The sequence below is a fragment of the Ruditapes philippinarum genome, unplaced genomic scaffold (genome assembly GCF_026571515.1).
Source record: "Ruditapes philippinarum isolate M1 unplaced genomic scaffold, ASM2657151v2 ctg3441_1_1_1_1, whole genome shotgun sequence".
Taxonomy (NCBI): Eukaryota; Metazoa; Mollusca; class Bivalvia; order Venerida; family Veneridae; genus Ruditapes; species Ruditapes philippinarum.
Window position 1 is genome coordinate 35,711 of NW_026856432.1, and position 25,253 is coordinate 60,963.

The 25,253-nt window shown below is 32.8% G+C and overlaps 2 protein-coding genes across 2 annotated transcripts in view; one reads left to right on the forward strand and one right to left on the reverse strand.

Annotated features, from left to right (window-relative positions):
* Positions 1–367: 367 nt before the first annotated feature.
* Positions 368–25,253, forward strand: part of LOC132746506 (adenosine deaminase-like protein) — a 50,515-nt gene continuing 25,629 nt past the window's right edge. Inside the window, exons 1-5 of the mRNA XM_060735688.1 lie at positions 368–469; positions 7,211–7,280; positions 7,910–8,037; positions 8,283–8,343; positions 8,773–9,017. Coding sequence (XP_060591671.1) covers positions 7,245–7,280; positions 7,910–8,037; positions 8,283–8,343; positions 8,773–9,017 — 470 coding nt within the window. The 5' untranslated portion in view covers positions 368–469; positions 7,211–7,244. The remainder of the gene's footprint in view (positions 470–7,210; positions 7,281–7,909; positions 8,038–8,282; positions 8,344–8,772; positions 9,018–25,253) is intronic.
* LOC132746505 (uncharacterized) lies at positions 10,775–15,132 on the reverse strand. The gene has a single exon (XM_060735687.1). The coding sequence runs from the start codon at positions 14,542–14,544 to the stop codon at positions 12,958–12,960; it is 1,587 nt and encodes a 528-aa protein (XP_060591670.1). The 5' UTR covers positions 14,545–15,132; the 3' UTR covers positions 10,775–12,957.

A 25,253-nucleotide genomic window follows, 5' to 3' on the forward strand; every position in this document is an offset into this window, starting at 1 on the left:
AATGTCAGAGCAGAGACATAGATATTATCTACATCTCTGGTAGAGAAAACTTAATATCATATAGCATTCCAAAATTTTTAAAGACAGATTATGGTTTAAAAAGACAAAGATTTCTGAATTATTACCAAACAATGATACCAAAGAAGCAGAGAAATGACAGTAAACCCAAATATTTACTATGAGTGTTCTATTTAATTAAAGACAATATAAATTAAATTCCTTGGCGGTAACTTTCAATGAGCCGGAATGATACCGTATGTAAACGGCACAATTGCGATACGGAATTTATTATAAGCTATCTGTAAATATTAACCAATGAAGTAGATTGACGGTAATTGAATGCACCAATGAAATAACATGTAATAAAAACACGTTTGGCACAACTCTCAAAATGGATGCTCCCATAATATTTTAACACATTGTTACGTTTGCATTGTTAAAAGTCTTTAACGTTTGAGGTTTAATTTGCGTAAGTGTTTCTTTACAAATACCGTCAAATATTCTAGAAATGACAAACGCAATTACTCAAGTATTCTTTTGGAAACTGTCGTCTTAAATGGAGGTCACATCGAACCCAAAACTTTTCGAACCACACATAAATATCCTCACATTACCTGTTTAAGCTCGACTTTTTTTCGAAGAAAAGAAAGAGGTATTGTTACAGTCACGGCGGCGTTGCCGTTGCCATCCGGAAACTTTTAACCTTGGTAATAACCATACAAGTTGTACGTGAATCATCTTCATACATGTATGGAACAACACTTTGGACGGCTTACAGACACTTCACCCCCCAGACACTTCACCCTAGGCCCTTTTTTGCAGACACTTCACCCCTCAGACAGTTCACCCCTCATTTTAAAAAATTTGATTGAGACACTTCACCCCTCATTTTTTTTTATTTTGTGTTTAACAATTATTTATGTAGACAGGGCTCGACATTAACAGTTGTCCGACTGCCCGGGACAACTAAAAGTTTGGTCCGGGCAAGTTATTTTGAAAAGCACTTGTCCGACAGGGCAAGTGAAAATAAAGAGCATCATTGACAAATGCATGTACAAAATGAATAGAAATAACATCTTTTCATTTATAAACATCTTTAAAACAAAAATACACCATGAATTATTATCAATAATGTGAATATACTACGGTCATGTACATTTGTTGATATAGGAAACGGAAGCAAAAATATGAGCATGCGCCGCGGTAAGGTAATTCTCTGTTCTAATAATAGACTATATCTAATTTTGTACAAGGTAATTCCCGGGTTATGCTGTTGTTTAAATTTTGATGTTTGCATGTAAAGATATCATTGAAAATATGTAGATAATCATATTGATCTTTAAATATAATTGTTAAATAAAGTTTTTGCATTAAAAATGATTTATTGTTTAATCTAATATAACAACATTATGAACTTAGTAAACGAAGACTCGTTTACGGCTGTTGACTTGATGATTGAACTGGGAATTTCCTTACCGCGGCGCATGCTCATATTTTTCCTTCCGTTTCCTATATCAACAAATGTACATGACCGTAGTATATTCACATTGAATAAACAGATGAACCGATGTTTTAGAAAAACTACTAAATACAAAAAATATTTATGAGCTTGTTTGTTTTTCTGATTTATACATTTTTACCATTTTTAGGTCAGGACAAGTAAGTCTTAGGTCACGGGCAAGTAGTTTTAAAAACTACTTGCCCGACAGGACAACCTGATTCAAAAGTTAATGTCTAGGCCTGGTAGACTATGTTAAATACATTCAATAGTGATTGAGTATGTTTATTGTTTTAACCCATTGTCTAATAAATTTTGAGTTGATTTAATTCTTGAAGTTTTGATACTTAAGTTTGTTTTCCGTTTGATCCTTACCATATAATAATCATTGAGTTACGTTCATTTGGTGATGGTTTGTGCTTTAACCTTGTGCTTAATTTACATAACTGGTGCTATTTGTTTGTTTATAAATGTTTTTTTTTTTTTTTTTTTTTTTTTTTTTTTTTTTTTTTTTTTTTTTTTTTTTTTTTTTTTTTTTTTTTTTTTTTTTTTTTTTTTTTTTTTTTTTTTTTTTTTTTTTTTTTTTTTTTTTTTTTTTTTTTTTTTTTTTTTTTAAATTTTTTTTTTTTTTTTTTTTTTTTTTTTTTTTTTTTTTTTTTTTTTTTTTTTTTTTTTTTTTTTTTTTTTTTTTTTTTTTTTTTTTTTTTTTTTTTTTTTTTTTTTTTTTTTTTTTTTTTTTTTTTTTTTTTTTTTTTTTTTTTTTTTTTTTTTTTTTTTTTTTTTTTTTTTTTTTTTTTTTTTTTTTTTTTTTTTTTTTTTTTTTTTTTTTTTTTTTTTTTTTTTTTTTTTTTTTTTTTTTTTTTTTTTTTTTTTTTTTTTTTTTTTTTTTTTTTTTTTTTTTTTTTTTTTTTTTTTTTTTTTTTTTTTTTTTTTTTTTTTTTTTTTTTTTTTTTTTTTTTTTTTTTTTTTTTTTTTTTTTTTTTTTTTTTTTTTTTTTTTTTTTTTTTTTTTTTTTTTTTTTTTTTTTTTTTTTTTTTTTTTTTTTTTTTTTTTTTTTTTTTTTTTTTTTTTTTTTTTTTTTTTTTTTTTTTTTTTTTTTTTTTTTTTTTTTTTTTTTTTTTTTTTTTTTTTTTTTTTTTTTTTTTTTTTTTTTTTTTTTTTTTTTTTTTTTTTTTTTTTTTTTTTTTTTTTAAACATTAAAACGCCTTAAAAAATCCAAATAAAAAAAATAAAAAAAAAAAGGGGGGGGCATATTTGGGGTCCAAGTGCCCCAGACATGTACTGATCATATATAAAAAACTTTATATAAGCCGTTTTGATCAATATATACAAAAAAAAAAAATTCATAATTCAACATCTATAATAATACACAAGATAAAAATGTTCGCCGGAAAAAATCCGCCACCCCTACCGTCATAATCACCATGTATTTTATTCCATTTCCAATATTTTCACATAATCCTTTGGTCCATCGATACAGAAGATATAATTCTTCACGATGATGGTCAATTTTAAACTTCAACGGTAATATAAACAACGCAACAGCCGAAATAAACATCAATATTTTGCTGTGTGCAAAATGCGCAGCGCTTTTAAGTTTGGGAACCACATAATCGGATAGCTTCGTTCATAGCCGTCTGGTCCATTGAATTTATCGAAAGATTTTGTAGTTGGAGGAAAACGGCGATAATATTGATGTTTATTTCGGCTGTTGCGTTGTTTATATTACCGTTGAAGTTTAAAATTGACCATCATCGTGAAGAATTATATCTTCTGTGTCGATGGACCAAAGGATTATGTGAAAATATTGGAAATGGAATAAAATACATGGTGATTATGACGGTAGGGGTACGGATTTTTTCCGGCGAACATTTTTATCTTGTGTATTATTATAGATGTTGAAATATGAATTTTTTTTCAAAACGGCTTATATTAAGTTTTTTTGATATATCTGATCAGTACATGTGCTGGGATTGACAAATATGCATTTTATTTGGATTTTAAAGGCGTTTTGAGCTCCAAACCCCAAGTGTCTGTGAATACCTCCAGATATACAGGACTAAACCTGACCTTCATTCATAGATGACCTTGACCTTAAAGGTCAAAAGTTTGCTTGATTTTTGTTATTATTGGCTATAACTTTGTTATTTTTTTAAAGGAATTATCTTCATATGTGAACACAACAATCTTTTAATATGAAATTAGGCAAAGCCTATGAACGGGGAAGTCGTTAAAGAAATCCTTTCATTCTTTCCGTTTTAAAGGTGTCATTCGATATTACATACACCGCTTCCGTTTTCACTCGGAACACTCGACGATTATTACTAATCCGAAAAGTTGAGATTTGTTCCGTTATCGGAATACCCCGCCTATTATCATTGACATACATTGTAAATGGCGGCGCCCGACTAGAACTGACACTGAAAATTTCATTGATAGGTATAGAATTCTATATATTTTTTAATTGTTTTTTATTTGATTTTCTTTTAAATATTCACGTGTAGTCTATAGCCGGGCAAGCCAAAGCCCGAACCCGCTTCGCGGGCCCGGTCTTTGACTTCCCCGTATGATAGGCCTCCAAGTTTACCAGTCAGACCTTGACCTTCACTCATAAATGACCTTGACCTTGAAGGTCAGATTATTGAAATTTTCTTTTTTTTTTGCTGTTACTGGCTCTAACTTTGTTACTTATAAATGGATTGACTACATATTAAGACACACTGATCTTGAGCTTTATACTTGGACAAAATAAGACTTGCTACCAAACAAGCTTATTGAAGATTTTTAGATGTGACCTTAACCTTTAATTGATCTTGACCATCAAGTACAAATTAATGAAATTCTATTGTTTTTTCCTGTCATTGGCTATAACTTATTTTTAGATGGATTAACTTCATATTTAAACTTTTGATTTTAGGTTAGGACCTTAATGAATATCAAACTCAAATGACCTTGGCTAATGTTTTACATTGACCTTGAAGGTCAAATTATTGAATTTTCTTTGATAATTGCTATAATTGGCTGTAACTTGGTAATTAATTAATGGATTATCTTCATACTTGGGACATAACAACCTTTTGGTCAAGGCCTTCTATGTGGTGGAACTGACTTTGACCTTGAGCCTTAAATGACCTTGACCATTAAGGTCAAATTATATCATTTTGGTTAAGTTGTCATAATTTTGTTATTTATGAACAGAAGTTTGTCATTTATTCATGGAAATGATTCATACTTGGACTAAACAACATGTGTGACTAGACAAACCAAATAAAAACCAAAACAAGGAAGAAGTTAATTTTTATTTTCATTAATTTGCTTTTAGAGATTTGTCTACATTGTATATTTGTTTGCTTTTTGCAAAAGTAAAAACAGTCGAGCGCTTTCCCTGCCTGAATGTGGTTCTTGTTAGTTTGTTGCTATAAACATCTTTTTTTTTTTTTTTAATTTTCCTGTATTCAGATAAAAATTTCAATGAATATCAAACATATCATTGCTCTTGTTATCCCCAGCCAATGGAATTGGCAGGGGGATAATGTTTTGGTGTTGTCCATCCATCCGTGCTTCCTTCTGTCCATCCGTCTGTCTGAATTTCTTTTCCGGTAGTTCTCAGCAACTATTGGCTGGAATTTAATGAAACTTTATGGGAACCTTCAATACCAACAGGAGATGCTCATATCATTGGCTTGTTCCAGTCAGACCTTTTAACTCAGAGTTATGGCCCTTAATTAATTAAGCATTATGCATATAGAGCAAAAATTGTTTTCGCTTTTCACGCTACTTCTCTGCAACTACTGGCTGGAATTCAACGAAACTTTATGGGAAACTTTAATACCAAAAGGAGATGGGCATATCATCCGCTTGTTCCGGTCATACACTTTAACTCAGAGTTATGGCCCTTGGTTAGTAATGCAGTATACATAGAGAGCAATAATTGTTTATGCACTACTTCTCTGCAACTACTGGGTGGAAATCAACCAAACTTTATGGGAACTTTCAATACAAAGAGGAAATGTGTTTATCGTTGCCTTGTTGACACTTTAACTCAGAGTTATGGTCCTTGATTAATTATGCAGTACTTATGCCTACAGAGCAATAATTGTTTTCGCGCTACTTCTTTGCAACTAGTGGCTGGAATTCAACAAAACTTTATGGAAACCTTTAATACCAAGAGGAGATGCTCATATCGTCGCCTTGTTCCGGTCAGACACTTTAATTCAGAGTTATGGCCCTTCTCTGCAACTACTGGCTGGAATTTAATGAAGCTTTATGGGAACGTTCGTTATCAAGATGGGAATCATCAATATCTAGAGGAGATGCACATATCATCGTCTTGTTCCAGTCAGACCCTTTAACTCAAGAGTTATGGCCCTTGATAAGTGTCCGGTCAGACACTTTACCTCAGAGTTATGGCCTTTGATTAATTATGCAGTATGCATATAGAGTAATAATCGTTTCCGGGCTACTTCTCTGCAACTACTGGCTGGAATTCAACAAAACTTTATTGGAACCTTCAATATCAAGATGGGAATCATCAATATCAAGAGGAGATGCCATTTCATCGGCTTGTTCCGGTCAGACTCTTTAACTCAAGAGTTATGGCCCTTGATTAGTATGCATATAGAGCAATAATCATTTCTGCACTTCTTCTTTGCAACTACTGGCTGGAATTCTATTAAACTTTATGGGAACCATTAATACCAAGATGAGCTGTGCATAATGTGTTACTTTATTCAGATCAGGCCCTTCATTACAGAGTTATGGCCCTTGATTAGTTACTAAGTATGTAGTATGCATATAGAGCAATATTGCTATTTCTTTGCAACTGCTGTATTGATTTCAACAAAACTTTATGGGAACCATAGATACAAAAAGGCAATTTACATCTCATTGCCATGTCCAGATACAACTATTTAACACCGAGTTAAGGCTCTGTTATTGCCCTGAATATTTATTATGTACAAAGAATATTACTGTTTACGCGATGATAAAAATGTAAATAAAGCCTTATGTCTTCAGTTGTTGTGTTAGTAATAACCAGTACTCGGCAGGGGATATAAATTCAACGAATTTGCTTGTTAGCTTATGACATTTTTGAGACTGAGTTAAGTGTCTAATGGAAAGGTAGAATTTTGCATGACTGTTGGATAATATACAGATGTACCCAGGCCTTTTCCTAGCCATTTTATGAAAAAGTTCATTGCCCAGTTTGCAAAATTTTACGTTGTAAATTGCTTGATTGGGAAAAATATTAGGTACTTTTTGTAACCTCCTTCATGCTCTTTTAGCATAGTATTTTGAAATATGCAAAATTGTTATTCCAACCAGCACAAATATCATTCAAAGCTTAAAAGATACATTAAAATTTGACAATGAAATGTGCATCTGTCTGATACCGTACTGGAATGAACTCAGCAAATTTGTCAGTTTTGATATTGAGAATTTCAGTTCAATTGGGAATTTCTTTTAAAGATATGGAAAAAATCTTTAAACTTGATATGTGGATGAACCTTGATAAGTTCTATGTGTCACACTCATTTTAAGGTCATTAGAGAAAAAGTTTCTGCAGAAATCTTTTTAACTACTAGTAATATGTTTACATGTATGAGGTTCTGATACAAGACCTTCCAATTTATTCATAGTATGATGCAGATCTTTATAGCAAAATGTTTTAAGAGGGTTACTTAGTGACACACACAAATATGTCTTTTTCAGTTTTGACATTGGCTTTTTTGGTTTGTGAAAGAAAATGGATGCGGATTTCTTTAGAAAGTTACCAAAAGTGGTATGCTAAATGTTTTATTTTATTTATTTCTCTAACTTTTATTGAGTTTTTTAGGTACATATGAAATAAATGTCATCCTTTTTAAAGTGAATGGGTTTAAAGTACATGTAGTATGTTTTCACTGTGTTTTTCATGTAAATGCAAACCAATGAAAGTATATATAGTTTTGATATTCTTATGAAGGATTCCTAGAGTAAACTACATGACAATTGTGTGCTGTTAAACATTATATCAAAATTAATTACATAAATCAAAATATTTTGTTCCTGGTCACTTTAAGCAACTATAATAGAATAGTTAGGGTGTCTGTGGCTGAGTGGTTGACTTTAAACCACTTGCCCCTCACCACTGTGGGTTAGAATCCCTGGCAACAGGGACTTTTGATTCTTTCATGTGAAGAAGCTATCCAGCTAGCTTATTGCTTAAGGAATGTCATGGTTCTACTCAGGTGCCTATTTGTGGATGAAATAAGGCACGAAAGAGCACCTGAGGTCTTCCTTCACCAGTGAAGAGGGAAAGTTGCCATATGACCTATACTGTGTTTGTGCAATGTAAAACCCAACAAAAGTAAAAATAGATGGTAGTCAAGCACATTTATTTCCTGCGTTTATTCCTACAATATTTTACAGGAGCTTCATGCCCATATAAATGGTTCAATTAGTGTATCAACAATGAGTCAGCTTGTGGCAGGCATGTCTACATCATATAATCCAGACTCCCTCAAGTTCAAAAAGGGTGAAACTGGAACATTGAAAGAGTAAGTATAAAACTCATGATGTTATTAAATAAATTATACAAATTAATAAAAAATTTAAAATGAAAATTTATTATGAGTAAACAATTCTCTTTTTTGTCACATAAATGACTAAGAATAAGATGGGTGTTTGCACTAGGACATTGGCAGTTCTAATTATCACTAGTTTTTATTATCATTCATTCCATTTATTTTGTTAATTCAAATTCAAAGTGATGTATTTATGATAGCTTTATCTTATTTTTCAGAGTGTTCAAGTTATTCAGACAGATTCATGATGTTATAAATAACGAGAAAGCTGTTTATAAGGTAAACCTTCTTAAAATGTAACTGGCAGTGATAATAACAAGCAAGCTTAATTAAAAAAATGTAGGAGACTGCACTCACTTCATTTTATATCACTGATAGTTATTAAACACTTTCACAGCAGAAAGCCTTTGAAATTCCACCAGGTTATGTTCACTGTATCATTTTGCATAGTTTTCTATATGTCTTGTCCTTAATTGAATAGATGTTATCTGGAAATCAGCAAATGTGGGTTTTCCCCAGCTAATCCATAGGTGCAAACAGATTTTTACCATCAAAGCTTCATGGTGCATTACCTGTTAAAATAGGTTAGTCAATATGTTGCGCTTATTTTCGAGGCTGTAATTGTAAAAATTTGTTCCTAGCTGGGAAAAACCCAAATATTCTTAACTCCGGAGTAATTCTTTTAAATTACTATCTGATATGTTTCAGGTAACATATGATGTGATACATGAGTTTGCAGAGGAGAATGTGAAATATATAGAGTTACGAACAACACCTAGAGAAGAACCGTCAACAGGAATGACAACAATTTCATATGTTGAGACTGTTTTACGTGCAATAGATGACTGTGCAAAGGAAAATTTAGACATTATTGTAAAATTACTACTGGCTGTTGACAGAAGACAGAGTCTACAGGTTGCCATGGATACTGTACAACTTGCAGTGAAATATAGGTATACTTTTATATCAGAATAAAAATGCCCAAAGAATGTACAGCATTATGAGCAATGCAATAAACAAAACAATCCCATATTTTTATATGCCCAAAAGAATTTCAAGCATATTATGTTATACCCCTTGGCGTCCCTCCGCACTACCTAATAGGGATAGGGGGCCATCTAACTGAAGAGAACAATAGAGTTCATTCCGTAACAATAGAGTAAGTAAGTAAGTAAAGTCTTTATTTACTGAGGCTACACATTTGGTTACCCAATCTTCCATGTGGGCCTCAAAAACATAAATATACATAAAATAAACATAATTTATAGGTTGCCAGATACACTGACCTTCTGTGATCTATTTTCAAGATATGATGTAAACTAAGTAATTGCAGAAGAAGAAATGTGATAAAAATGAAGTTTTTTGGATGAGTAGCTTATGAGTAGTCTGAGACTTGGAGAACAATGGGTAACAGTAAATTCTTTTTTATCCTATTCAATCTGTTTTTACTAGGGCTGGATCAGAAATTTTCGATACGATAAGTATTGCGATACAGTACAATAATGCTTATTTTTTAGGATGTATGTGAAATATTATTGATTTTTTCTTACATCTGAAGAGAATGACTTTATTAATGATGTGATATAATATATAGCATGTGCATAGGAACCTTAATTACTACATTTGTGATACTCTTAGATAAAATAATTATTTGAAAAAAAATATTTAAAAAATTGAACAAATAATTCAAGGCAAAAATATATGTAAATACTAGGGATGGCAATGAATACAAAAATCAATACTCAAATACTCAGTCAATTTTTCGATCAAGTACTCGGTTACTCGGATGATTTCCAATGATCTTTTAAGTTTTATCACACAATGTCAACACCGTCTGCATTCTACTTTCGTTTTCTATTTTTATTCATAGAATTCGTAACTATAAATAGGACTGCAAGAAAGGTAACATAGAATAACCAATAACAAACTGATAAAAATTAAATCAACAACATTATATTTTACAACATAATGATAATTGCAATATCAAGTTTAAAACAAGTATAGCAGTTCATAATTGAAATAATATAGACTGATCGGCGGCAATTGATATAGTTAGCAAATACATCTTATAAATATAAACATAAGAAATGTCAATGATGGCATATATTTATGTTTTTATAATTAACAAGTTTCGACTACAAACTGTCACACAATTAAAGGTGATTTAATATCATAAGAGGCCGAATGACGTAAGCGACACAGGACTGTGTTCAATCCCATACGCGTGTCTAACTGTTGATCTCTATCATTTTCACACCTCTGCAAGGATGTTTTGATTGCATTTAACAAGTATTTATGAAGATATGTCTACATCTCCGAATTCTTGAACTAATTGGATACACCAATCTTTCTAAATCGCAAAAAAAGTAGAAATTAAATATTTTTTCCGGCTGATCGAATATCAATTTTGTTAACCGATATTTGGACGTTTGATCGAGTACTCAGTTAACCAGTTACTCTTTGCCATCCCTAGTAAATACACAAGTTAAAGCAGAAAACAATCAAAATATCTCTATTTATTATGGCAGGTGTCTACAAGTCAACTGTTCTAAATTCTTAGATTTTTAAAATATAATCATTTTTTGTAAAATTTGAAATATATATGCTGAGATAGTAATGGAACATTTGAAATTCTTTAACAAATCAAGTTTTTGTCTATCAAAAGTGGTATAATAATGACCAAAAAGAATAAAAAAATGATGTAATGATGTTGTGGACTTCATTTGGTGTCGTAATTTCCAAGAGCTAAATATGTAATGTACCGGAAAACGGTGTTTAGCTAGGTCTTTGCACTGTCGCATTTATTTAGCTACCTACATCTTGGAAAATCAATAAATTTGTAGAATTTATGTATTAACAATATGTGTTTGATTAAATTACAAGTAACTGTTTGGTCTAATAAAAACTACCGCCGACCTGAAGGTATATTTTTACCAATGTGTTAGAAATAGGAGATTAAATGGCTGGATTAATTGTTATGTATTGACAATTGTTGTTCCACCTGAACTAGCCACTTAGCCTTGCAAATATTTCAGAGTGCCTTCTTATCATTAACTTTAAGAGAAAATTCCCCAGTTTTAACTTTCGAGCTGACATATTAAATACAATAGTTTTAATGATCATGTTTATAAGTTACACACTTATTAGGTTGTCTCCCTTTGTATCGGTATAGCTAAAACCCGATAACCATACCATATTGAAAAACAGAAAATCGATAAATACCGATTTACCGGTATATTGATCCAGTCCTAGGTTTTACTTGTGTGTCTTTTTTTAGCCTTGTGTGGCTAAAAAGGAAAAGCATTCGTAAGGACTTCTGTCCGTTAGGAATTTGGTTTCCGGAGCATAACTTAAGTTCCATTTGGTCCACAATATTCAAACTTTATAGGATGATTGTCCATATTGGGTAGAAGACCCCTATTGATTTTGGGGTCACAAGGTCAAAGGTCAAGGTCACTATAACCTTAAAATTGAAAACAATTTCTGCTCAATAACTTAAGTATTAATCAATTTACAGCTGTAAAATTTTATAGGGTGAACAGCCATGTTCAATACATGACCCCTATTGATTTTAGGGTCATAAGGTCAGAGGTCAGGATCACAATGATCTTAATATTCTGGAGCATAACTAAGTTCCATTTGGCCCACAGTGTTCAAACTTCATAGGATGATTGTTCATATTGGGTGGAAGACCCCTATTGATTTTGGGGTCACAAGGTCAAGGTCACTATTATTTAGAAATTGAAAACAGTTTCCGGAACATAACTTAAGTTCTATTTGGCCCACAGTGTTCAAACTTCATAGTATGATTGTCTATATTGGGTAGAAGACCCCTATTTATTTGGGGTCACAATGTCAAAGGTCAAGGTCACTATTACTTTAAAACTGAAAACAGTTTCCGGAGCATAACTTAAGTTCCATTTGGCCCACAATATTCAAACTTCATAGGATTGTTATTTGAAGGAGGTTATACTTTATTTAATTCCCATATCTTACAAATGCTTAATCTTAACTAAAAAAAAACAACTCACTTTCGGGCATATAATGCTCCGCCTAGCGGTGCTCTTGTTAATAATTATCGTTTATTTACATACACTTTTGGTCAAATGAATATCAACATGATCACAATATTACCTCCGTTTAATGAATATATTGAGTTCACTGTTTTTAAGGGTTGAGGGATCAGAATTGCAGCTACTATTTATCCCTGCATGATAGTAAGAGCCACTAAATGGGTTCGAATTACTGGAGTCTATGCATCTCTTAGCTCCAGTAAGCGAGATGGTTTTGGCTTTAAAGTTTGTAACACCAGAAGTTAGCCAAAATGATCTTTCCTGTTCTGGTGCATTGTGACCAAAATAGTGTTGGTGTGCCATAAAACCAAACAAGATAAACAAAGACCACATGTCAAGCATTTCAACAATAATTATAGATTCATTATTTATACTAAAGCTTATCAGTTTAATGATTTATTGTTTTGATATGCTGATAAAACTACACAATATCAAATGTTAGTAAATTTCAAATTAACTTTAAATATAAGCAAAACAAACAGCCCACATTCTTACAAATGAATGTAGAGCTATTTCATATTGTTTAATCAAAACTTATATAAATATTGCTTTATGTAAGTGTTAACTTCGTTTTGTTATAGGATAGTAATAGACACCTTTTTAAATTATAAAGCTTTATTACATTTGAATTGAGTTGAAGCAGACCTGCCATTATTCATTTTTTTAATAGTATGTTATCAGTGTTCTAAATCATTTTATACTTTGTTAATAATGAACCAACTTTATTCATTCTATGTGTTGCACTTTTTGTCATGTAATAGGCTAGAGGCCTGAAGCATTTTGAAGTGTAAGTTTCAAGAAGTGGAAGAAATAGAATAGTTTATTCCAGTGATAAATCATACACTTTAATGTTATCAGCATATTGACTCACATACAATCTGTTATTATTCTGGCAGTATGCCACACCCACTGGTCCTTTTATTCCTTGTTCTTTATCCAGTAGAATCTTCACCTTGGTCAGGTCAGGTGATAATTGATGTATATTGTGTGACCAATATCCACATACAAACACTGCTCCAGACCTATCTACAGTCAGTTGACATGGCCCCTTCAACTGGTCATCCTTGTAAATGGCCTTGACTTTCCCATCAAAGGTTAAACCCATCACACAGTTCTTCTCAAAGTCAGATACATATATAACTGTGTTGTCTGCACTGATTGTTAAGAAATGAGGATCACCAAACAGATATTTCCCATGATGATCTTTATCATATGTTTTCATTACTTTACCAGACATGTCAATTATCTTCACTGTTGCTTTACTGTCTGTGAATGATACTATAAGCTTGTTGTTACTGTAGGCAACACCATTACAACCTTCTCCTACTTTTATATCTTCAATGCTGGTCACTGTCATAGACTTAGAGAATGTTATCAGTTTTAATATTCCAGGACCAGGAAATGTTACAGCAGCTTTATTATTGTCAACTTTAGCAACAGCCCAAGGTTCTGGTGGCAGGTCTATTGTATCATATGATGTAGTGCTGACTGACAAATCCTTGAATATAATTAGTTTTGAATAATTTTTGTCACTAATAAGAAGACAGTTTTCTGATAACAAGCATAGAGATGACCAGGAGTCAAATGTGCATTTAATATCTGTGTAATAACTTGCAGTTCTTTTTACTTCTGACTCGTGTATTTCTTGATAGGTGAAAAAATTGTCACAGTCTTGTAAATTGGTAATATTTTGTTCAGAAGCTTTGCATTCAACTTTGTAATAATGAATTGAATTGTTCTTACATTGTTTATCTGCATCTGGTTTCAATTGTTCAATGATTTCTTGCCCCTTCTTCATAGCAACAAACAGTTGACATCTTTGATCTGTACCTTGATGATGAGCCAGCTCTGTTGATATTGTGTTCAATTTTGTTTTCATTTTTGAGGTTTCTTCAATGATTGCCTGCAAAACCTTCTCGTCTTCCTTTTTTATGATTTCAATTTTCTTCTTTATTTCATTCTCCTGATCATTTAACAACTTTTCTAATTTCCTTTGATTTTCTTGTAATTTGTTAATTTTCTCTTTTTTCTCTTCTTCAAGTCTTTGTAAGGTTTCTTTTATTTTTTTCTCAAAGTTTTGAATTATATCTGTCTGATGTTTTTCAAACACTGACAATATTTCTTTCTTTTTTTTCATGACCGTATCTAATATCTTTGTTTCTTGTGAAGCAACATATTTCATGTTTATGTTCACATGTTTTTCTGTATGTTCCAAATCTTTCATTAACTCATCAAGATTTTCATTAAGTTCTTTGATTTCTTGGCTGTTTTCAATCCCTGGAACAAGAGCTGGCAAATGGCTGATCACACTACAGTTCCCATGGCCTTGTATCTTGCATTCAGTACAGGCAAATTTCTTACAAGCTTGACAATAGAACTTGACTAATTCATCTTGATGAAAGAACATTTCTTCAGACAGATATCCTGTGGCATGTTATCCTTATCCTTGATAGTATGGGAGACCAATAATCTTTTATGGAATTTCAGACATATAGCACACAAGTACTCTAAACATTCCTCACAAAATCCTTCAGCAGGAACATATTGCTTGTCATGTTTATCACAATGTTCACAAAACATTTCCTGAACTTCATCAGAGTCCTGTGTAACTGAACCACTGAAGTCTATCCTGGAATATGCCATGATTTTTTTTTAATTTAAAACATGAAATAAATATGCAATACTGTCTTATCAAAAAGTTGTGTTTAAAATGGTTTAAATTAGGAAGTATAAATCTATACATTGAGAGGTTTATTATTCTTGTTTAAAATGCGTGTAGAGTGTACTGGTATCTATACACCTTTTCATGATATTGACAATAGATTTATAAATAGCAGTTATTACTTGTTACCATAAACTACTACTAGGGCATGGGATTATAAATGCGTGTCAAAATATGAAACAACTGATTTAACTTTGCAACATGTTTTAATTTGTTTCGACCCATTTTCATGCAAAATAAAGATATATAAAACATGTAATTGTCATGTTTTTGTAATATTTTCAAATTTTCCCATGTTTAACCTTTGACTTTTACCCTGTTTTCATTATAAACAATTTTATAGTTTGCAACTTTGCAATCGCTAAACTTTAATAATGTCTCCCCCACCTCGGGGGGAGACATATTGTTTTTGCCCTGTCCGTCCGTCAGTCCGTCCGTCCGTCAGTCCGTCAGTCCGTCCGTCCGTCCATTCTTCGTTTCCGGACGATAACTAGAGTTCCTTTTGACCTACAGCTCTCAAACTTCATAGGATGAATGGTCTTATAGAGCAGATGATCCCTATTGTTTTTGGGGTCAGTAGGTCAAAGGTCAAGGTCACAGTGACCGTTGGTCAATTTCTCATTTCCGGATGATAACTAGAGTTCCTTTTGACCTACAACCCTCAAACTTCATAGGATGATTAGTCTTATTAATCAAATGATCCCTATTGTTTTAATGGTCAGTAGGTCAGTGTCGAGATTATAATAATAATCATCTGAATACATTGGACACTAATCAGTCAACTGTTAAAGGTGGTGTAGCCCTCTTCATTCATCAAGACTTTGCTTATGAACGAATACCCATGGATGCATGTGGAATCGAGTGTGTTGCTGTAAAACTTTTAGCTAAACAACTGTCTGTCTACTCTGTATATAAACCTCCGTCATTGCCGATTAACTTGTTCCTTCAAAAGCTTACCCTTGTCTTGGAAAATTCACCAACAGAAAACTGCATAGTTCTAGGAGACTTCAACATTGACCTCATTCAATATTTAGAACATCCATTGACCCACACTATGTTACGACATCGCTTTAAACAAATAATAAACAAGGCTACTACAGCACACAACACACTTATTGACCATATCTACCAGAGAGGCTTGATTGTGAAAACGAGTGGAGTCATCCCAACACACTACAGTTATCATGATTTGACATACATTGAAATTTGAGTTGTCTTTCAATAGTGTAAAAAAATCTGACAATATGAACGTTTGTTTCAAGTATCATCAAAATCCTTCAAAGGGTTGAAGAGTTATGGAGCAGACACAATTTCCTTTAATTTCGTTTGTGAAACTATATATGATATGACATTCAAGTGTCAAGTAGACCTTGACCTTGGAACCAGCCATACGAAACATGTACTCTACACGTTCTCTGGATGTGGTGAATTTTTGTTTCAAGTATCTACCAGAGAGGCTTCATTGTGAAAACGAGTGGAGTCATCCCAACACACTACAGTTATCATGATTTTACATACATTGTAATTTGAGTTGTCTTTCAATAGTGTAAAAAAATCTGACAATATGAACGTTTGTTTCAAGTATCATCAAAATCCTTTAAAGGTTTGAAGAATTATGGAGCAGACACAATTTCATTTAATTTCATTTGTGAAACTATATATGATATGACCATCAAGTGCAATTTCGTTTGACGCCCGCCTGCCATACGCTGATTGAATAACCAGGATTTTCAAAATTGAATACCTGGTTAAAAACAAACAGTTTAGGAAGCATCTTCTCATACAACCTTAACAATAGAAACCATCCATAGACAGCCTTCATTGAAGTGACTACCGGGTATTTACATTATCTTATCTCCATTTCCATTCCTGTTTCCATTCACAGTTATTCTCAGCAGTGGGGGAGACATGCGCTTTTTTACAAAAGCATCCTCTAGTTTACATCGGTTTTAATATAAAAGGTAGCATAATAAAAACACAGTATTGTCTGAATAATTTTTAGCCCAACTTTTCTTTATAAAAAAAGTAGAGGTATTGTAATAGTCCCTGTGGCGTTGCTGTTGCCAATGCCGTTGCCACCCGCAAACTTGTACCTTGTTCATAACTTTTTTAGTTCTTGGTGTATTGTCTTCATACTTGGCCACAACAACCCTTTTGGACAAGACCTTTCAGTAGACCACACTAACCTTGACCTTCATCCATAAATGACCTTGACCTTCAAGGTTAAAAGTCCAAATTTTGCTTGTTCTTGCTATTATTGGCTGTAACTTTGTTATTTTTGAATGGATTGTCTTCAAACTTGAACATAATAATCTTCAAGGATATCCCTTAAAAATAACCAAACAGACCTTGATCTTCACTCATAAATGACTTTGACTTTGAAGGTCAAATTATTGAATCTTTCATTTTTATGGCTATTATTGGCTATATTATTATTATATATATATATATATAGATATTTATCATCATCATCATCATCAACAACAACTTCAACAACAACATTATAGAATTGTGTGTTTCTATTTATAGAATTGCGTGTTTCTATTTATAGTATTGTGTGTTTCTATTTTTAGAATTGCGTGTGTAGATGTTTTCGGTTAAATATATAGTCAAGAATGCGCAGATTAGATTTCAACACTTTTCTTTATTCATCATGGAATAATATCAATGTGATACAACAATGCAATTCTCTGAAAAAACTCGAAAATCTTCTTCATTCTTAATCATGGAAAGAAAACAAAAAGCACTGAGTTTAGAAAAAAATATGATATTTGACGAGAAATTGAGTATTGGAGTAAAACTAAAACTGAAATAGCAAAGGATTTTCAAATTCCAAAAAGTACACTCCGGGGTATTGTGTCTAAAATATAATTAAATGACTAATTTTTCTTAATCAAATGCTCTTCAAAATTGAGGACGATGGTAAACAATTAGTTATTTATATCTTAATCTGTTCGCTGTAAAAACTTCTGATACAAGGAACTAATTCGCTATATGCTTACAAAAAACTCTGGTTATAAGGAACAAATTTTTGAATGTCCCGATGAGTTTGTTATAAGTGGAGTTTACTGTATGTATATAGTCCCGATGAGTTTGTTATAAGCGGAGTTTACTGTATGTATATAGTAAAAACTTAAAAAAATCTTCTTGTGAAAATATAAAAGAGGTAGAGCTTAGATTTTTGGCATCAAACAACTTTTAATATATAATTATATTATATATTTATAAATATAAAGTAAAAACTAAACAAAATATCTTTGTTTGTTCAAATAAAAGCCCTAGGGTCAAATTTGACCCTGCCCCAGGGATCATTGATATTCCTTATGTATATATAGTAAAAACTTAAAAATCTTCTTGTGAAAATTCTTAAGACATAAAGCTCAGATATTTGGCATTCAACAAACAGTGTATGTCTACCATGTTTGTTGAAATAAAACCCCTAGGGTGAAAATTGGCCCTACCCCAGGGGATCAAGATCAACACTTCAATCCCCAGCCAGGTCAATGTTTGATTTCCCTCTCTATTTATTAGCTCACCTCTCACTTAGTGACAGGCTGAACTGTTTAATAAAATGGCTGCCAGAGTTAAAATTTGAAAACAACAACATCTAAACAACATCTTAACCTCTGGTTTAGTTTTGAACAAAAATTTCCTTGGTGATAGTGTACAAATTTTTTTCAGATTTAGCAGTCCCTTGTTTTCAAATTTTGCAAATTTTCAAATTTGACCTTTTGACCTATTTCTCAGGTGAGCAATCCAGGGCCCTCTGGGCCCTCTTGCTTGGTTTAACATGGCACCCATACAGCATAAGTCATGTGGCGACTTACAGCTTAACTGGTATTTTATAGGATCAAATAGGCACCTGTGTACCACCACCGATGTTCAGCATGCTAGCTGAATAGCTAAGTGTAAAGTAAAAACATTAAAAACAGGTTATTGGGGGTATATTGTAATTTGAATTTATTTGGTTCAAAATGAAAGTTAATAAATAGCTTTTCTTTTTAAGAATTATTAAATATAATGGAACAAATCATTGCTTGAAAAAAATATGTGCTATACAGGCATAATCACTGATCATGATAATAGGCTAAATAAATATTTTTATTTTCCCAACACATATATTATCCATCTGATACTATTATAGAAAACAAAAATTGAAAATAAATAGATGTAAAGTATGAAATGGCTATCTTTGTATTGGCTGCGAAACAGGGCATTCCTCTTTTCTTAACATGATGGGTTTTACCATAGGCCACACGATTCACAAAAATCACATTGAATATACAAATATCCACTAAGTCCCTTTTTAGCTCGACTTTTCTATGAAAAGGGGAGCTATCCTACTCGCCCCGGCGTCGGCGTCGGCGTTGGCGTCGGCGTTGGCGTCACACCTTGGTTAAGTTTTTCGTACCACCCCACTTTATTTCAGAAGTATTACAAGTATGGCTTTGAAACTTACCATACTTGTTCACCATCATAACCTCCATCTACAGACAAGAGTACATAACTCTGTCAAGGTTTTTGACAGAATTATGGCCCTTTTTAGCTCGACTTTTCTATGAAAAGGGGAGCTATCCTACTCGCCCCGGCGTCGGCGTCGGCGTCGGCGTCACACCTTGGTTAAGTTTTTCGTACCACCCCACTTTATTTCAGAAGTATTACAAGTATGGCTTTGAAACTTACCATACTTGTTCACCATCATAACCTCCATCTACAGACAAGAGTACATAACTCTGTCAAGGTTTTTGACAGAATTATGGCCCTTTTTTGACTTAGAAAGTGTATTGAGCTTGGTTAAGTTTTTTGTACCACCTCACTTTATTTCAAAACCATTGGAGGTATTGCTTTGAAACTGACCATACTTGTTTACCATCACGACCTTCATCAACAGACAAGAGGACATAACTCTGTCAAGGTTTTTGACAGAATTATGCCCCTTTTTGACTTAGAAAATACATTGAATATGGGTAAAATCCACTTATTGCCTTAACCCTTTGAGATATTGCTTTGAAACTTTTAATGCTATTTCACATCATTACCCCCATCTGTACGCAAGAGAAGGTAACTCTGTCAAGGATTTGTTTTAAAAATTAAGGCCTTTTATCGACTTAGAATCTTGGTTAAGTTTTTAGTACCAGTCCACTTTTTGACTGAACTGTTTGAGATATTAATTTTTTAGTTTTTAGTACCAGCCCTCTTTTGACTTAAACATTTCAAACTTTGCTGCAGTGTTCAAGGGTATCACACAATTCAGTAAAATAATTCTTCACTAAATATCTTAATGCTCATGGCCATTGTTCACTTTAAAAATACAGAGATTCTTGTATTTCCTTTTACTGCAAAAACTTTTTTTATTGGCAAGCAATAAAAAAGTCGAGCGCGCTGTCTTACGGACAGCTCTTGTTTGACTTAGAAAGTGTATTGAGCTTGGTTAAGTTTTTTGTACCACCTCACTTTATTTCAAAACCATTGGAGGTATTGCTTTGAAACTGACCATACTTGTTTACCATCACGACCTTCATCAACAGACAAGAGGACATAACTCTGTCAAGGTTTTTGACAGAATTATGCCCCTTTTTGACTTAGAAAATACATTGAATATGGGTAAAATCCACTTATTGCCTTAACCCTTTGAGATATTGCTTTGAAACTTTTAATGCTATTTCACATCATTACCCCATCTGTACGCAAGAGAAGGTAACTCTGTCAAGGATTTGTTTTAAAAATTAAGGCCTTTTATCGACTTAGAATCTTGGTTAAGTTTTTAGTACCAGTCCACTTTTTGACTGAACTGTTTGAGATATTAATTTGAAAGTTGGAATACTTGTTTACAATCATGATTCCCAAACATGTCCAGGAGAAGGTAATTCTGTCAAAGATTTTATTTGAATTATGGCCCTTAACTGTCAATGTTTTGTATTATAGGCAAGCACTAAAAAACTTAAAAAATCTAAAAAAATTCATTCCTATCCACTTGTTCACTTTACCATAAATTATGTCATATAAACATTGCTGTAATATTCAAGGGTATCAAACAACTAGTTCACTTTAAAAATACAGAGATTCTTGTATTGCCTTTTACTGCAAAAACTTTTTTTATTGGCAAGCAATAAAAAAGTCGAGCGCGCTGTCTTACGGACAGCTCTTGTTCTGTTCACCAACTATATTATACGAAGTTAACCCATTACGCTATATACACGCCTTTAAACGCCTTTTTCACCCCCCCCCCCCCCCCAACCCCACCCCCTTTTTGTTGTCTCAAATGGTGAAAAAATGCCTTATTTAGGCCCCCAACACTTGTTTTTTGTTTAAGAAATGTTTGTTAAAAAGTGACCTCTTTTTCGGCGCGGCCCCCAACCAAAAGATACATCAGGGGATTGCCAGAAGGGGGCACATTTTGTTTGGGGGGTTTGAAGGGGTTGGAGTCCCCCTCATCGCCAAGAAAATTTTGGACTTGTGAGAGGCTATAAATGACCCCAGATTGATCATAAGGTAACATGTAACCAACGCTGAAAAGCATTTGACTCTATCTCAATCCATTGAGAAGTTGCAGCACTTTGAAATCAATTTTTATGGAAAAAAATCAACGCAAAATAGTGATTTTGGGCAATTTTGAGATGTCCCCTCATTGCCATGGTAACAGAAAATTTAAGCCTGAGCATGTTGTTGCAAGTGCAATGGTCCAGTCAACATTTGTGCCAAGTTTGATTAGTGTTGAAGCAGTTTTTATAGTATTATAGCAATTTGAACTTGTAACGGGAGACTTTTCAAAGAAAACAGCCATTTTTACAAAATGCTCATGAAGTAATGGGTTAAAGGCACTGGTCCAAGGCCACAAGATTGACAAAACCGTGAATTTTGTAGGAGGATACCAAATTCAACACAGCAACGACCTTCTTACCAGTATTTATTAAAGTTTTTACCAAAGATACCACTGACAATTTTGCAGGAAGAATGTTTAAGTCCAGATGAATTATTGTGGTCAGTGGATGAAAAATAAACCCTTTTAGACTAGGTTGCACAGGTGCAAACCCAGGTTATAAAATAGTGAATGTCGGGTGGCGGGCAGGCGGGGAAAATATTTTGGTAAGTTTTCTCAGCAGCTACTTATCACAGCCTCTTGATATTTGGTATACAGCTTCAACATGTGATCCCATACCGTGTGATTTGATTTCCGGTCTGTCGCTCATCCACTTCCTGTTTACGACTTAGTTAAATTTTAAACAATAATGGTGAAATTGAATGGTAGGAAATTTTCGTAACAGTTTTCTCAAAACCTACTTATCACAGCCTCTTGATATTTGGCATACAGCATTGACATATGGTCCCATATCGTGGGAACCGATTTCAGGTCTGTCGCTCATCCACTTCCTGTTTACTGACTAAGTTAAATTTTCGACATTAGCGGTCAATGGTAAACATTTTTTGTAACATCACAGTCTCATGATATTTGGTATACAAATGCAACCCGGCATTTTCTGTCTTTGACCCATTTTTTTGTGTCGCCTTGAAAAAGGCGACATATAGGGGTTACTTTTGTCGGCGGCGTCGGCATCCCCTTAAGCTTGTCCGGAACATAAGTCAGTCATTGTAAGTCAGATTGACTTCAAACTTGGTATGCATGCTTCTTATAATGATTCGAAGTGCAATGCACAAGAACCGGTACTCTGCATTTCTTATTTTTTGAGTTATTGCCCTTTGTTAATTTTCATACATTATTTTTGTCCGGGCTATTTCTCCTAAAGAATAAAAGCTATGGACTTGAAACTTCATAGGATTATAGATCTCATTAAGAAGGAGTGCAGTGCACAAGAATCGGTACTCTGCATTTCTTATTTTTTGAGTTATTGCCCTGTGTTAATTTTCATACTTTATTTTTGTCCAGGCCATTTCTCCTAAAGTATAAAAGCTATTGACTTCAAACTTCATAGGATGATAGATCTCATTAAGAAGAAGTGCAGTGCACAAGAACCGGTACTCTGCATTTCTTATTTTTTGAGTTATTGCCCTTTGTTAATTTTCATACTTTATTTTTGTCCAGGCCATTTCTCCTAAAGTATAAAAGCTATTGACTTCAAACTTCATAGGATGATAGATCTCATTAAGAAGAAGTGCAGTGCACAAAAACCGGTACTCTGCATTTCTTATTTTTTGAGTTATTGCCCTTTGTTTATTTTCATACTTTATTTATGTCCAGGCCATTACTCTTAAAGTATAAAAGCTATGGTCTTTAAACTTCATAGGATGATAGATCTCATTAAGAAAAAGTGCAGTGTACAAGAACTGGTACTCTGCACTTCTTATTTTTGAGTTATCACCCTTTATTTATTTTCATACTTTATTTTTGTCCATGTCATTTACTCTGCACTTCTTATTTTTGATATATCACCCTTTATTTATTTTCATACTTTATTTTTGTCCAGGCCATATTTCATAAATTATAAAAGCTATGGACTTGAAACTTCATAGGATGATAGATCTTATTGATAAGAAGTGCAGTGCTCAAGAACTGCTGCTCTGCTTTTTTTTATTTTTTGAGTTATTGCCCTTTGTTAATTTTCATATTTCATTTTTGTCCAGTCCATTTCTCCAAAAACCGCCTCAGTGGTTGAGGGGTTAGAGTCGATGACTTCTAATCCAGTTACCTCTCTGGCGTGGATTCGATCCCCAGTAGATAATTTGGTAGTTTAGCGCGGAGGAAGGTAGTCTAGTACTGGTGTAACTCTCCAGGAATGATGGTTAGGAAACTACTCGCCTAAAATGACTGAAATACTGTTGGGAAAAGGCGTAAAATGAAACAAACAAGCAAAATTTCTCCTAAACTATATTGTTCACAAGGCGACACATCTGACTCGCGGAGTTCTAGTTAACTCTTTTATGCTGTTTAGATGTGGTAAACCTTTTTTTTGTTTACAACAACAGTGGCAGGTCGTCCGGGTACGAAATCATAGCATTTTTCCGATAAAGCCCGGTATTTCATGGAATAGCGTAATAGTACGTAATGTGGTGTAATGTGCCGAACTTTATTGGAGTTTGAAATCCTTATGGGATTTTGAAAAAGCTTGGCACAAATGTCTATCACATCATGACGTTGTGTTGCGTCCAAGAAACACACCCCTACCTGGAAGGTCAAGGTCATACTTACATGTTGATGCTACACATTACAGTGTAACTTCCAAATTCCAAAACTTCTAAAATCCAGAAACTTCTGAAATCCAAATATTTTTCAGTGTCCCAAAATTTCTCCTGTTATCTGGCTTGTCATCTTAGTATTCATACATAGTTGACAGTGTACAATAAAAAATTTTTTTCTTTTTTTTTTAATTCACATAATGGTGAAAATATTTTTTTCTATTCAGGCAATATTTATTGTTTATTAATATACACTCTTAGTCATATGAATACTTACATGATCACAATATTACCTCTCTTTAATGAATATCTTTACTTCACTGTCTTTAAGGGTTGAGGGATCAGAATTGCAGCCATTGTTTATCACTGCATGATTTTATAGACTTCTAAATGGGTTTGAATTACTGGAGTCTATGCATTTCTCAGCTCCAGGAGGTGAGATGGTTTTGACTTTAAAGTTTGTAACACCAGAGGTTAGGCAAAATTATCTTTTCTGTTCTGGTGCATTGTGACCAAAATAGTGTTGGTGTGCCGTAAAACCAAACAAGACAAACAAAGACTTCAGTGTTAAGCATTTCAATGATAATCATATATTCATTACTTATATTTAAGCTTATATGTTAAAAATTTATTCTTTTGATCTGACTGATAAAACTACACATTATCAAGTGTTATTAAATTTCAGATGAACTTTAAATATAAGCAAAACATACAGCCCACATTCTTACAAATGAATGTAGAGCTATTCTATATTGTTTAATCAAAACTTATATAAATATTGCTTGATTTAAGGTATTAGGACCCTAATGGGCACTATCAGGAACTAAAAAATTGACATCATAAGTCAGATGTATACCTTAAAGTACACCTGTATGCAAAATTTAAACAAAGTTTACCGTACGGAAATCAAGTTATGGCCACTTTTCTGAACTCAAGCAAGGATGTTTGAGGGCCTTTTTTTAGAAAGTAGGAACCTTTAAATAATCTGCAATAACATTCTAATGAAAAATGTTTTCCCATTAATTTTTGGTAAGAAACAAATAGTACTATTCAGCTAACAATCCAAATAAGCAAAATTATGGTTTCTACTTAAAATTTATGAAATCTGTATAAAAATGTTACCCTACCCCACCCATTTTTACCACGTGTCTGACCATTTTTCTACTTAGGGAGCCTTATTTAAAAAATTCTTAAAATTTACCCAAATGAGTGCCTGTTTTCAAAGTTTCCCTAAGTTTTTAAAAAAGTATATTGGTTGATCT

Bases quoted from the DNA above. Each gene is read 5' to 3' on its own strand.
- LOC132746505 (XM_060735687.1), bottom strand. From the start codon at position 14,544: ATGTTCTTTCATCAAGATGAATTAGTCAAGTTCTATTGTCAAGCTTGT.